This window comes from Phalaenopsis equestris, unplaced genomic scaffold, assembly GCF_001263595.1.
Source record: "Phalaenopsis equestris unplaced genomic scaffold, ASM126359v1 Scaffold000002, whole genome shotgun sequence".
NCBI classification, from domain to species: Eukaryota; Viridiplantae; Streptophyta; class Magnoliopsida; order Asparagales; family Orchidaceae; genus Phalaenopsis; species Phalaenopsis equestris.
Genome location: NW_018164444.1, coordinates 61,894,368 through 61,909,999, shown reverse-complemented (window position 1 = coordinate 61,909,999; position 15,632 = coordinate 61,894,368). Strand labels below are relative to the sequence as shown.

Here is a 15,632-nt window from a genome sequence, read left to right as displayed (position 1 = left end):
GTGTGGGTGGGGGGTGGGGTGGGGGGGGGGGGGGGGGAGGGAGCTAGGACAACAGCAGAGGTGCCAGATGAATGCTTCTCGGCGGCTGGTAGTGAACAAGACACAATTGAGTGAGTAGGAACTACGAGAAGACAGCCGGGGGTGGTTGCAGTGAAGACAAAGGATTGGTAGCAAAGCGGGAGGGATGTGAAGGAGTTGGAGAAGGATACACCACTTTGGGAGCGAAATGCAGCTGGAGCAAAATTTGACTCTTGGAGAAGAGTTACCACCTCAAAACGAGATACATCTGGAGCAACACTCACCCTCAGATACAATGCTAGAAGGAAAAATCTGGACGCGGATGGTTGTTCTGAAAGAAAATGTGAAATAAAGTCCCCCAAAACACAAATATTTATAGACTTAGTGTTAATAAAAGTGGACTCCACTCCAAATAGTATGGAAATCCAATAAAGGAATGGTCAACCGACCATCCTGAATCGATCCAATCCGCCATCTCACACTACAGTTTGCGGTACTGTAGCAGGGATTGCAGACACATCCCAATACTATAGCAGGGAACACGACAAAGGTTCTGTAGGAAGCTCCCACGTTACTGACCTTGCCATAAAAAAAAGTTCAAAATACTGCTCATTCATGATTGTCATTGATTGACATTGTTTCATGTTACATGTCTCATGGGTGCTCAATGAACACTAATTCTTTTAATTTCTTTTCTTTTGATGCTTCTAACTCTTTGAATGCAAGATTTGAGAAATAAAGTAATTTTTTACCTCAAGCCCTTTGTAGGCTAGTGACACTCCCTTTTAACTCTTGATGTGGTTGATCATTGTCTAGTTTTGCTATTCTAATGATCCTAGGTTTGTCTTGTTAGCTTTGAAGATTGTAGAAGTATTTGAGGTGCCTCTTGGACATTTTTTGAATTTTGTAAAGTATCCTGCCTATAAGGTGATTACTGAAGATGCTTCTATGGCTCAGAAAGTGAATTTAGTTCTAGAGGAGATTGAATAGGAGATTTTATTCGGAGGATGGAAGAGTTATTTTAGGGAAACACTTTGCACTCTCTCATTCTTAAAGCTACACTCCAAATTTTTTTTTATATCCAAGCATTTTGCACCGTGAAAATGAATATTTGTTCCAATTAAATTAGTTTGTTGGTAGGTGTAGTTTGCAGTTGGGAAGTAGAAATAAACAAGCAGTTAGTGGATGCTAGTTTTTGTTCTGGAAGCATAATTGGCATCCAATGTATTTCATTACTCTCCCCAACATTCGGAAAGTTGGATCTTTATTGTGATGTTTTACACACACATTGCTTGCTTGTGTTTTCATTTGTTGAATCTTTATCTATGATGTTTTATTTTTATGTTTTGACTTACACATTATCTTTTTTTTTTCTTTTGAGTCATTGTTGTAACCGCGTTTAAGCCATTAGTAAAATGGTGTCTTGCGTCGTGGTTTGGGTTAAACTCCAATATCATTTGGTATTAGAGCTGACTCAATCTTAGTTCTATCCTAGTGTTTTTAGCATATGTTTCTACCCAATCTACCACACCAAATTTTTTTCTTCTTTGTTTTCGTATTTTTTTTATTTTCTTTCTTTGTTCTTTCTTTTTCCTTCCACAAATCTCAATCCATCAAACATGCCACCAAAGAGAACTATGCCCGAGCCTACTCAGGAGGAAATAAGGCGAGATTTCGCCGACTTCAGCGGTGGATTGGGGACATTGAAGATGAAATCGAATGGAAGGTTACCCTCTACCGTGATCGGGAATGTCGAAGGGGAGAACGGGAAGATATGAAGATGTAGCGGGAAACACAACGCCAGTTCCTACCAACATACTACAACCAAAGTTGCAGACTCTATCGTCCGAAGTGGAATGACCTCAACACCAAGCAACCCTCTTACTACTGCCTAACAAAACCAACTTGCAAATCTGTCCTAGCCAAAAAATGTTGCAGGTGCCACAAGTTTGGACATGTTGAAGCAGAAGGCACAACCAGGGGAGTGATTGACTTCACTGAGTAGGGCGTCATAAAAAAATTTGTTAAAGACATTGCAGACATTGAAAAACAGATCTGTTTCACTAAGTATGGTGTTGTTGAAAAATTGGGCAGTGAGAGTCGACATGGGAGAAGTTGAAACTTTCGGGAGAATTCTCCACTTGCAGCTAGCGAGGAAGAGACGACACCCGTTCTAATGGATTCTGAAATAGAAATTTAGGCCGGGGTAACGTTAGTCGTTCTGGAAGGTAGTGACCTCGATGTAATGAGTGTTTAAGCAGAGCATGAAACTTTGGTACCTCAAGGCAGCAAATCACAAGCGTTAATAGAAGCTACAACAAAACTAACCTTGGCAGTTCAAAAGGATCACGAGCTTGAGGAGCTGACATCAGATTCATGGAACCACAAATACGATAAATACACCTTTTTGAGATGGTTAGACCTTCTCTTGAGTTATCCTTATGGGGAGGTACAACATGTTCGAAGAGTAGTCGTTTTGTGCCATGTCAGGAATATCACGTGGAGTTACTCAGAGACCATCTCCCGTTCCACATGGTACCCCTCATCAGATGTCCAAACAGGAGGAATAAAACCTAACTTTGTAATTGGCCTAAGGAGCTTGATGGGGACGAAAATTCTGCACTGAACACTTTTGTTTTTCATAAAAAGAAAATATGTTAATCTAATCAACTTTCATGAAAGATTATTCTAGGTCAACAAACCAAGGAGGATCACAAGAACTTACCATTGCCTTAATTTATTAACAAGAAATTAAAGCTATATTAATAAACTACTATTAAGATGAAAATTTTTTAAAACCCATAAGATGGATGCACCAATTTTATTATGGAGTGAGACCATCACCACATTGCTTTTTATGATCATGGAATACAATCATATTCAATGAGGGAATATCAACTAATAATGTTTATGAATACAACATTTATCAAAATATTGGTAGATGAACTTTATGGATGGATCTTGGCCATAACGGCCAAACCTTAATCAAAAGGAAATTGACTGGTAGGGGGAGATGTTTTTTTCTTCATGAAGTATGAAAAAAAGAAATGCAACTATGGAAAGAAAATTGCATCATTCATCAATGGAAAGAAAATTACATCATTCATCAAAAATACAAAATAGTATTTCATAGGTAACTTACCAAAGTTTCTATATAGGAGAGCGCCACTTAGCTCTATCTTCTATGAACATGCTAAAACGTTCTATCTTGTATAGGATGGATCTTTGCCATGGTGGCCAATCCTAAGCAAACAGAAATTGATTGGTGGGGACCTTCATGAACTGTGAAAAAGAAAAATGCAACAATGGAAAGCAAATTACATTATTCATGATTGAAATTAAATACAAAATATTATTTCTTTGGTAATTTAGCAAAGTTCCTATTTAGGAGAGAGCTACCTAGCCTCACCTTATAAGAAAATGCTAAAACGTTCTATCTTATATAGCCGTCATTACATTATTTCATTGAATAAAAACATAAAATAATTACAACAGTGGCACCATGCAAGCAATGAGTTTGAAATTGCTTTGACCCATATGTGGACCCATTTATTATTTTAAGCCACAGTCTTCACATTTTGAATTTTTTAACTTTTTTTTGCTTGTACGACATGCCAACTGTGCAGGAGGAAAGATATTTCGAGCTTTGGCTGAAATTTCCATGGGGGTGTCTTTTCTAAGAGAGAGGAAAGGTGCTATGTTTACAGTAAGAAAGAGAAAATGTTATTTTTAAACTTTGTTTTTGTATATGTAAACTGTGCATGGAAATGCATTCCATTGGTTTGAAACCTTGTTGGCACTTAAGAGGAAGGCAATAATATCATTTCTTTATTACAACCTAAGTTTTTGGGATGCATTTTCAATCTTTTCTTGTTTCATTAAGCTCATATAATACTGAAAACTAATGGGCCTTTTCTTCTTTATAGTTTGAGCTTTGAAATTTACATTTATATTCTATATCAACCAATTTGCAATAAAAAAGTTGAGACTGAAAAGATTCTCATTATTGATTGATAGTTGTCTCAGGGCAATGAATTTACAATTATGATATAAATTTTCAGCCTGGGTTTGCTGTATGTGCTTGGAGAAGATGGATGTTGTAGGTGAAATTAAGCACATGCACAGGTTTTGGATTCAAGTAAAAGAAGGAAATAAAATAGGAAGGGGTTCACCACACAGGAGCTACTTAATCCTATGAAAGTCTTGTTTGGTGGCTGGTTTTCCTCAGTTGGCTTTTATGCAATGTATTTAGTAATTACTCATAGGATCAAGTAGCTCCTGTTTGGGGAACACTTTCCTATTTTATTTCTTTCTTTTGCTTGATCCAAACTCTGTGCATGTGCCTGAACTCACCCACAACATCCATCCTCTCCATGCACATACAGCAAATCCAGGCTGAATCTTTTCTTTAGTCAAATTAAATCTGGAATTTTCTTTAAGGCGGGCTTTAGGCCCACCCATCTGTTTGGCAGAGTTTGACTTAAACCCTTTTTTTTTTTGAAAATGTTTGACTTACATCTTTGCTAAGTCCTAATAGGTGGCTACACAATTACCCCTCGGTAATAGGATGGAGAGTTTCAGTTTATGCATATTTGTCTCTTTATAGACTGACGCTGAGCTTCAATTATTAATGTTTATTATTTTTTCTGATACTCTGATGCTATCAGAACATCTTATTAGCCATAAAAGAGTGTCCATTTTACATTTTCTTAGATAGCTATGAAATAACACTTTTTGGCATATTGAACTGATTCTTCTCTTTTGACGGTTGTCCTCAGGTGGGCTGACCATGTGCCAATGTCTCCTGTGGAGGGCTGTCCCACTCTATTTCAGGCTACCTGTCGCTTAGCACCTGGCATGCATCAGGTTGATATATGATGCCTCTATTAAAGTTAATTTGACGAGAAAATCATATTGGAGTTGAATTTTATATTTAAGTGCTCATTATGTAAAATCTGCTTTCAAAAGAAGCGATTGCCACTTATCGCCTACACCTTTCCTACCTAAAATACAAAATTCAATTGTTTATAGAAGATGTATGCATTTTTTTATGTAGATAATTTAGGTATCCAGTCCACGTACCTTTCCCTTTCTCATTTTTAGTTTCTCATTTTCTTGTCCCATGAATGATGCAGTATAAATTCTGTGTTGATGGGGAATGGCGACATGATGAGCACGAACCTTCTGTGTCAGGGAGCTATGGAATAGTGAACATTCTTTTTGTTTCACGGGAACATGATTCCTTAACAGCACCCTTAAGCCCTGGGACTCCTGGAAGTGGAATAAACATGGAAGTGGATCACGAAACCTTCCAACATGTGGTAAGCTTAAATTCAGTTTTGCTAGCACAATTCTACTTTTTACAGTCTGGTGCATATGTAATTTTCTCTATCCAGGTTCACATTGCGTTCTAGATAAATGTAACAATAAATTTTAATGGAATATTTATGCTTTTATATCTTATCCTGCATGGTATGGTGCAAATGTGACACATTATTTTTTATTAATTTAACTTGGTAATTCATCATTTTTTTTCCTCTCCAAGTTCTGATTGCTTCGTATTTTTTTTTCCTCCAAGTTTGCGTTCCTATATTTTTTGAGGTTTGATGTAAATGTTACACGTTATTTTTTATTAATTTAACTGGGCAATTCATCATTTTATTTCCTCTCCACAATCTTGTATCTTCGTATGATACAAGTTGGATGGAAAGATTGCGTTCATATATTTGTTGAGGCATGTAATTGAACATGCCTTCATCTGATTCTCATATCTTTATTTTGGGGCCCAATTCAATATTAAATGTTTTTGCTATTAGTTGATATTGTTTCACTATTTACTGTTTGCCATTCAGGTTTGAAATTGATATGCAGTATAGTGCTTTTAACTGGTGCTCAATATTATCCATCATTCTCTCAAAATAAAGTTTATCCGTCAACCAGAATTGATCTCAGTAGCTCTGAATGCTTTTAGCATGTAACAATTGTTGATTTTCTCTTGAATTAGTCATTCCTTTCTTTGCTGCTAGCATTGATTTGGCCTTCTTGAACCAACTAATTTGATGGTTTGTCAAAGTTAACCTAAAATTTTTGCCAAAAGACAAATTACTCTTATCAATTGTGGTATTTCATCTGAGTCTCATATCTTTATCTCATTGTGTTATGAGAGGTAGTTAATTGTTGGAAACCTCTTAATCTCTCCACCCTGAAGCTCTGGTGGGGGCACACTAGCCGTATGAATGCCAATTATGATGCCGCCTTGCAGACCCTGTGGGATGAGAAATTGCTAGAGGGAGAATTACAATGAAAAATAGTTACAGGAAATCTAATAAGAGGACGAAAGGTCTATTCTAATAATGTTAGATGTATATTGTTATAATTATTTTGGAGAGACACGTGAAAGTCAAAAAAATTTTTGCTGCTAAAGTACATCAGTTTCATAATGACTAAGTTGATTTTTGGTTTGAGAGTAAGAAACGATAACCAAGCGTATATCTATCGTTTTTCAATGACCGAGGTGGCAAAAAACTCCAATATTGTATTGTTAATAGATCCATAAGGTTTTGGGCATTTAATGCGACAATGCTTGCTTTTTGGATATACTTACAATTTTCTGCGTGGACAGAATCTTTTGTTATGCACCCATGTGCCTGAGTGGATTAAAATTGGTTTTTATTACTGAACTCTCTAAGCGGACAAATGGGGAACAAAAAGAACAAGTTGCTTGAGGCCAAAATGCAATTTTCCCTGGAAAACAATGTATGGCTTGGACATGCTACTGTAAAGTTAGTCCTATATGTATGATTTTATGTTTTACAGATAAAATGAAATTTGGTGATGGTTATTAATCATCAATAAGTTTTAGGTAGGGATCAACAAAATTATTGACCTCTGATTAAGACTGTCTGCAACTTGAGAAACTTATTAATTGCTTACTTTTACCCTCAATTCATGTTCTTCATAAAGTTGGACATGGGGGTATGCTAAATTTCTGGTTTTAGAAAGCAGTACGTTTTCAAAGCTTTTGGGTATGCAAGTAGTGGAGGGGAACCTTAAATGTTGGACTTTCTGAAGTTGTTGACCTCTGCTTACAACTATCTGTAGCTTTATAAATTAACAATAATTTATGATACCAGAGATAACCCAAATCACAACGGAATGATAATATTATTGCTGAAATATAAAGGGGTTTGCAAACAAAGACACTTGAAAGTAGGAAAACCAATGAAAAATACTCCTAGGGGGAGGTTCGAAGGTGGTGGGCTGTGTGTCGAGGTAGTAGAAACAGATAGCTGTAGGTGGTATAGAGGTCTAGCGGCAACATGGGAAAGTTGGTCTTGTGATTGAATATCAAGCAAAGGAGGATGGGTAGGGACGACAACAATCAACAAGTGGATTGGTAGGGGTGACAACAAGTAGCTAGGTTGTTTGAGGGTGCGACAACAAGCGGTTAGTGGATTGGTAGGGGCGACAACAAGCAATGAGTGGATTGGTAGGGGCGGAAGCAAGTAACAGGCTGTTGGATGGTGCGACAACTAGCAGGGGAAGTAGGAGAGGGATGAACACGAAGGGATGATTTAGGGTTTAGAGCAAGATACAACCTGAGCACAACCTGTCCTCGGATACAATCCTAGCAAGGTTGGAAGACGCCGAAGACAGAGAATTGGAAGCAAAATCGACCTAAAACACAACTAATAACATATATATAGTCTTAGGTTAAAGAGGAGTGAACCTCGCTCCAAATAGAAGGGAATCATGCACAAGGAAGGACCACTCGATCCTTCTCCAACCTGGATCGAGCTAGTCAGCTTGCGGTACGTGCTTACTAATCTTTGATGTCGGAATGAGTGATACTAAGTCAAGTGGAGTGAGGGGGTGACGTAGGGCTTGGGAGAGGATCCACCGGTCCTCAAGGAAGGGGGCTGCCTCCCCCTCCTTCCCATCCCCTCCTTCCTCTTCCCTCATTTTCTTTTTTCTTCCTTTCCTTTTTTCCTTTCCTTCTTTTCTTATTTTCCTTCCTAACACTTTCATGTTTTAAAACCTGTCCTAAAACTGAAATCTAACTTTTATTCTCTTTCTCCTATTTTAAAACCTTTCAGCCTTTCTCCTAATTTAAAACCTTTTTTGAAAGCCTAAATTCTTATTTTATTCTTATTTTCTAATATAAAACCCTTCGCAAAATCCAAGATCTTGATTTTATTTTTATTCTCCTTATTTTAAATGTTTTCTAAGATTGTTCATGGCTCTTTATAAATAGGAGAGGTTGTGATTAGAGTTAGGGAATTGTATTTGATGAACTCTGAATTTAGTTTTTTCTGAGTGTTTTCTCTTTTGAGGGCTGTATCCGACTTCAAGGTAGTGCTTTGACTGTCTCTTGTCTGAGACGGTGATTGTCTCCACGGATCTAAGTGGTGCTCCGGCTGTCCCTTGTCCGAGGTCGTGATCGTCCTCATGGGTTTGAGTGGTGCTCGGACTGTATCTCGACCCTGTCGAGATATTTACTATTGTTCCACTCTTTCTGTTGCTGCCCACCCACTCCACAACCTTAAACAACTCAGCTGCTCCATCCAGACCGCCTCCCTACAGGTTGCCGCAGATCTGCTACCCTTCCAACCATCCCTTTGATAGCTGTCCTGCCTCCCGCGCCGGCAATGGCGCATCCATGCCAGTTTACTTCTGTTTTTAATTCATGCCTTTTCAGACTTTTTTGTATGCTTTTTATGTATCACAAGAAGAAGCTTTTCTCTGATTTGTGTTTCTATATAGTTATATTTTAATATTAAATGTTTAGTCGATGTCTCAATGTAGGGTGCAGGTCTGGGAATATCAGATTCAGATATTGAAACTTCGCGCCATTGTATCTCTGGCTTTTTATCTTCGCATACTGCTTATGGCTTGCTGCCAGATTCGGGAAAGGTATACTTATGTGGTGTTTTCATGTGAATCCATGTTCAAGTTGAGAATTGCCCAATATCTGATAAATACTATATTGATTTGTAGGTCATTGCTCTAGATGTCAATTTACCTGTGAAGCAAGCTTTCCACGTTCTTTACGAACAGGCAGGCATTTCATATTTCTAGTTTGTTCGGCGAGTTTTCATTTTTTGATGGATTCAGTTTTTCATCTTGAAAGGATACTTAACGAAGAATCTTTCTAACTTCACTAGATTTATTACTTTTTGTTGTTTTAGCTTTCATTCTTTATTTTATGACCATTAATTTTCATGTCATAGGTTATTCAACGTTTTTAAATAAGGAATGTTATGATGAATTGCCATTTGTTTTTCAGGGCATTCCAGTGGCTCCTTTGTGGGATTTTAACAGGGGTAAATTTGTTGGAGTGCTAAGTCCACTGGATTTTATATTAATTTTGAGGGAGGTATGCCTGTAATTACTTCCTTTTTTATCTGCTCCATATTTGAGGTCATATATTCTAATAGTAGATGTTTGGTACCTTTATAAATTTATAGTTGGCCTCTTTTCCTTGATATAAGTTCTTATGCACGCTATTGTTATAGAAAGAAAAATTCCATGTTTGCTTAGCAGTAATTTTTCTGCTTCCAATGGAGTGTGTTGTATAATTTTTTTTGGGACATATCTGTCTAAGCAGTTGAGCCTAAAGTTGCTGTTTGGTATTGTCTTCCAGCTAAAACTTGTAATTTCTTTCGTTTGACAATGTCCTTTAAGCTTTCTAAGTATGGTTGTAGTTCTCTTGACGCCACCAAATTGGTTAATTTTTGTATCTAGCTTGCTGAGTTTTTATTTGTGTAATTCCATGGCAAAAAAGCGTAAGTTTGCCTACAATATTTTTGTTAAAGTATGTTTTATTCTACCTGTTTAAAAGGTTAAATCTAAAATCAGATTATGGTTTAGTCACAAGTAAACTGATTTTTTTGTCAAGTAGTATTATATCTTGAATGTATAATCAATTGAATTGGTTAAGACTCGGTAACTGATCCAATTTGTTTTAGTCGTTTTTGGGTCTTCCATTTCTGGGACTGAGGAGAAAATCCTGTTGATATGTCCATTCTGTCTGACATTGTGTCAATAGTTCCTCCTTCAGATATTATTATGACTTTGTGCTATTGCTCTTATTTTTCCTCTTATCCGGCTTTAGCATTACCCTTTTCTTCAATCCTTTTGGTCAATTACTATAAGATTTACATCCGTGCCTCACAATTTATGTGTATTTATATATCTAACACTTAACTTTGATTTTTACAATCATGCCACCTTACCTATGCATGAAAAGGTGTATTTTGCTTTTCAAAAGCTAGTGATTGTAGTCTTTTTGTTGTGATATAAAAGATTTGAGTGTTACAAGAGTAAAAAATGAAAATTTAGGTGTTAGATATGTAAATACATAAGAATTGTGTGGTATGTATGGAAATGCCCCTTGCTATGATTATGCTAATTAATCTTTCACCCTCTCTGTTGCAGAGGTTTTCTTCATGTTTGAGACTTTTGAACATTCATGCCAGCACAAAACTCTTCGTTATAGGTTTCCTTTGATTGTTGATCCACCACACTAACCCTGCTGCTCTCTCCAAGTTTTCTTAAACCCATTTTTCCCGCTTATTTTCTTATAAAACTAACATTTCAAAGGATTTCACTATCATTCTCTGATGTACCCGCTGTTTCCCTTGAGAGCTCCATGAAGTTTTTGCTTCATTACCGTATCTTGTCATTCAACTCTAAGAAAGCCACACTTTCCCTTATACGCTGTAGCTGCTCTTTCCCTAGATATTCAACAGCGCTCTCTTTCTACTCTCATTCTTTCCTTTCGCATGCATTTTTTTATTTGGTACATTGCTTGTGGTTTTGTTTGAAACATGTTCTTGTGGTTGGTGATTTGATGAATTTGTTGAGAAGTTTTGTTTCTCAAGCAGGACTTTGTAGGAAATGCTATTTATCATTTGCAGCATGTATATATGACTAGATTATGGCTATTCAGATTTTTGTGTATGCCATGGTACTGGATTAAATTTGTACTGAACTAAGATTGCCTGTCTATTTCTTATTGCTCTCTTGCTGTAAAGTTTTTTGTAAGGTTAGGTATGTTCACTTTTTATTTCCATTATTGTTCTTTTTTTTCATTTATTATTATTATTTTAAATGTATATGCGTTTCATTGTATCCTGGCTATATTATTATATTTATTGCAGCTTGGGAGTCATGGCTCCAATTTGACAGAAGAGCAGCTTGAGACACACACAATAGCTGCTTGGAAATCTGCAAAGCAACAAATCAGTAGGCAATTTCATCCACATAGTAAATCAGGCCAAAGAAGTCTGGTCTATGTAAGCTCAGATTTTTAAATTTATTTTCCGTTGTTGTCCCTTGTTTTTATTCGTTATTTTAAAAAATTTTTTTTGTCAATTCATCTTTCAAAGCATTTAACATACTTAAAAAGACTAGTGAAATTCAAAGCGCTCTACCTATAATCTGTTAAGCTTTTTTTTTTTTGGGTTATCCCAATAAAATTTTCTGTTGTAATGTTCAGGATCATCTTTACTTGGATGTCCAGGATCATCTTTACTTGGTTGTTCAGGATCATCTTTACTTGCATGTCCCGGATCATCTTTGCTTGGTTATTATGGACTGGGTTTGAGATTTGTTTGTGGTTATTGTAGGCTGGTCCATTTGATTCATTAAAAGATGTGGCTTTGAAGATTCTGCAAAATGACGTATCCACAATTCCTATTATCCATTCATCCGCACAGGATGGATTTTTCCCACAACTGTTGCATCTAGCATCTCTTTCTGGGATCCTTAAGTGTGAGTTTTTACCATATGTTGTTTATATGTTGCTTTTCTTACACTTAAAATTTAAATTCTTAATTATTTACATGCACTTCACATTTACTTAGTTCGCTTGTTATTTATTTCAGGCATATGCAGGTACTTCAGACATTCTTCTCGTTGTTTGCCCATTCTACATCAGCCAATATGCTCTCTTGCAATAGGTACTTGGGTTCCCAAAATAGGGGAATCAAATACAAAGACACTGGCTATGTTGAGACCGAATGCATCTCTGAGCTCTGCTCTAGCTTTGTTAGTTCAAGGTGGGCCTCAATGCTATATCAGAAGGCATTTCCTGATTGATCCTTTTGTATTATCAAGAATTATGGCACATATTGGAAGTAGAATAATTTTTTCGGATTTGTTTTTTTAGTACCGGGGTGGTCAAGACCACAAATTTTTTGAATGTACTTGCCATCTATCAATTGCAATTTATTTGTACAGTTTTATTCTCTATAAAATGATTGATGTGACATTTCCTTTTTCCTCATTCAATTATTGATCAATATGGCTCCTTCCAATGCTTATGACGTTGGCCAATATTTGATCTGAACAAATTTTGATTAGATCAAAATTGAATGGTTGTGAGGATGTCAGTGTATCATATCAGCGACATCTATGTCAAGATAACAAGAAACTCATGATGAAAATCAACAAACTGCTGATTTAAGCGGCTTTGGCTCTCATTGTTCATTAGGATTAGGCTTTGGTGATGATTACATCTCAAGATTTCTTTCTGATGATCTAAAGTTATTATTGAAGGTTCATGATTATCAATCAATGAGGAGTTAGTTTTCTTTTGTGATATTAGTTACCAGTCAACTATTGATTTTCCATTGTTTAGTATATTTAGATTTAGATTTTTTTTTTCTTTTTGAGCCTGAGTTTGGGTTTATTTGTCTCATGTGTCGAGGGAAATCTTATGCTTGTTGGAAGCTCAAAATGGAGCATTATGTGAGGGCAATGACACTACAATTTGTGGCTGTCTTATTTTTCTATTTTACAGGTTTTATTTTATTTTATTTTTGTAACATGCTTGTAATGTTCGGATATGAGAACAGGATGTGTTTTCTAGTATTTTGAGTGGCCTAATGAATTTAGTTTAGTGCTGCATGTTCCTCGATCACTTGTGCCAACTCTTTATGTCATCCAGTAGAGTGCTGTGGGAATTCTTGCTTGATTTGCTTTTTTTTTTCTCAGTATGCACTATAGCTTGGACTAGGCTTTCTATTTTCTTTCTCGCGCCCACTATAGCTGTGATTGATTGCATTTTTCCTTTCTTGATATTGCACCATGGCAAAGAATTGGGCCTTTCTTGATTATTGTTGGCTTTAGCATGTCAATTCTTGCCTTTTCTTTTAGAGGATGATTCATATTTATCTAACAATTTCATGCTATATTTACTTTTGGTTGTTTGTTTCCTATTCTAAACAAATCACTGCAGCTATAAACGGCGGACTTGGTACTAACTGATTTGTTACTGATCTGAAATTCACAGTGTTAAGCTAGATTTTGATCATTATGAGAAAGTACTAATTTTGGATTCCAATAGGACAACCACGGCTTTTATTTCGGTGTAAATTACAAACAAATTTTTTTTCTCAAACTTATAATTTTGGCTGATGTGGATTCTTCTAGTACATTACAGGTCTTAATTGAAACTTTCTGGTGATGTTTCTTGTACTTGCATTGGATTCGGGTCTTCAAAATGATGACTTTTATCCTTTTTTTTGTATCTTATTATTTTGATGGGTTTTGCATGTGTGATTGAGATTTGGTAAAATTCATTACATATTTTTTTCTCCCTCTGCGAAACAAATTCTAAATTGTTGTGCTAATTTTATCTGTTCCTAATCTTTTTTTGAAATTTTAAAATTTGCTGACTTCTAAATTATTGTTTGGAGCAAATTGAAAATATTATTTTTGCATTACTACAACAACAACAACAAGCCTTTATCCCACTAAGTTGGGTTGGCTACATGAATCTTTTTCCTCCATTGCATTCTATTGATCGTCATATTTTCATTTAATTCTAAAACATTAAATCATTTTTTACAATATGCTCAAGTCTTTCGAGGTCTACTTCTGCCTTTCTTAGCATAAGTCAAATTTAAAACATCTATTCTCCTAACCGGATCATTAGATGATCGACGTTTAATGTGACTAAACCATCTAAGACAATTTTCTCTAATCTTGCCCGACACTGGAGCTACAACAATCCTATCACTGATATATTTATTTCGGATTTTCTCTGAGTGTCAAGTCACTCATCCACCTAAGCATTCTCATCTCAACAACACTTAAATTTATTTTATGCTTCTCTTTTAAAGACTAACATTCTGTGTCATAGAGCATTGTAGGTCTCACTACCATTTTCTAAACTTTTTTTCTGTAAGTCTAAGTGGTTTTCTTATATCACATAATAGGCCCGATGCATTCCTCCACTTCAACCAACCAACTTGAATTCTACTAATAGCAACCATCTATATCACCATCACTTTGAACAATAGATATCTAAATTGTTCACATCTTTTAAGAATTTGATCAGTCATAGCTACAACTCTGCTGCTAAAGCTTCCACTACTAAAATTACATTCCTTTGTATTCAATTTTAGATCTACTAATGTAAACCTCCATAATTCAAGTTTTTTTCAAACTCTTTCTCTAGTCTTATCCACAAGAAGAGTATCATTAGTGAAAAACATACACCAAGGTATGGGCTTAAAACTGATCCCTATTGTAATCCAACGAAAATAGAAAAATACTTGGGTCTTCCTCATATTTACACTAGTAACAACTATTGTATACACATCTTTAGTGTCTTGAATATAAGTCATATCAACACCTTTCTTCTCTAAAACTCTCCAATGACTTCTCTTGAACCTTATTGTAAGCTTTTTCTAAATCAATAAAAATCATATGTAGATCTTCCTTACTCTTTTTGTACTTATTCATCAAACCTCTCAATGAATTTATAGCTTCCATAGTAAACCTGCCCAACATAAATCCAAACTGATTATGAGAAATCTTTGTATCACGCCTTAACCTTATGTTCAATTACCCTCTCCCATAATTTAAAAGTATGACACATCAACTTAATTCCTCTATAATTCATGCTCTCGTGCATCCTATTTATCTTAAAAATGGGGACAAAAAAACTTCCTTCACTCAGACATCTTTCTAGTTTTAAAAAAAATATTAAAGAGTTTAGTAAGCCAAGAAAATCCCAGATCTCTTAAATATGTTCACACTTCAATTGGAATATCATCAATTTCTATTGATTTTACACCATTGGTTTCCTCTAAAGCCTCCTCAACTTTTTTACTAATGCGACGGTAAAAATAATACTTTTTTTTAGTATTAATTATATTAAAATCACCAAAGGCGATTATATTTTCAGAAACTACATTGAAAAGTTTATTAAAATAGTTCACCCACATATGTTGATTTTCTTCTCTAAAAAATTACTTTTTGATTTTCATCTTTAATACACTTGAATTAAAACTAAACTTCTCTTTTTTTTCTGGGCTAGTTTATACAAATATTTTTACCCTCTTTAGTATCTAATCTATTATAAAGATTTCTAAAAGAAAAAAAAATTTTAGTGTCACAAATTGTTCTCTTAGACTTTTTACAAGGAAAGAGAAGGGAGGGAAGGGGGTGGGGGGATGGGGAATAGGGGAAAAAGAAAATGAAAGGGGGGGTCGGTAGCCCTCCCCCCTTGAGGAAAGCCAGACCGAACTCCCTAGGCCGGGCCTCCCCAAAGCCCTGCATCAGAGAGAGAGAGAGAGAGAGAGAGAGAGAGAGAGAGAGAG

At 35.8% G+C, this 15,632-nt stretch overlaps 1 protein-coding gene across 3 annotated transcripts in view; it reads left to right on the top strand.

Annotated features, from left to right (window-relative positions):
* Nucleotides 1-15,632, top strand: part of LOC110022345 (sucrose nonfermenting 4-like protein) — a 20,959-nt gene that overhangs the window by 2,151 nt on the left and 3,176 nt on the right. The window contains exons 2-10 of one of the 3 annotated variants that reach the window (XM_020721243.1): nt 3,645-3,710; nt 4,797-4,884; nt 5,154-5,339; nt 8,824-8,931; nt 9,016-9,075; nt 9,305-9,394; nt 11,181-11,315; nt 11,649-11,793; nt 11,907-12,080. In XM_020721243.1, the coding sequence (XP_020576902.1) occupies nt 4,816-4,884; nt 5,154-5,339; nt 8,824-8,931; nt 9,016-9,075; nt 9,305-9,394; nt 11,181-11,315; nt 11,649-11,793; nt 11,907-12,080 (967 nt within the window). In that variant the 5' untranslated portion in view covers nt 3,645-3,710; nt 4,797-4,815. Of the gene's footprint in view, nt 1-3,644; nt 3,725-4,796; nt 4,885-5,153; nt 5,340-8,823; nt 8,932-9,015; nt 9,076-9,304; nt 9,395-11,180; nt 11,316-11,648; nt 11,794-11,906; nt 12,081-15,632 lie in introns of all 3 variants that reach the window. The other 2 variants (XM_020721235.1, XM_020721227.1) reach the window with 2 other exon arrangements.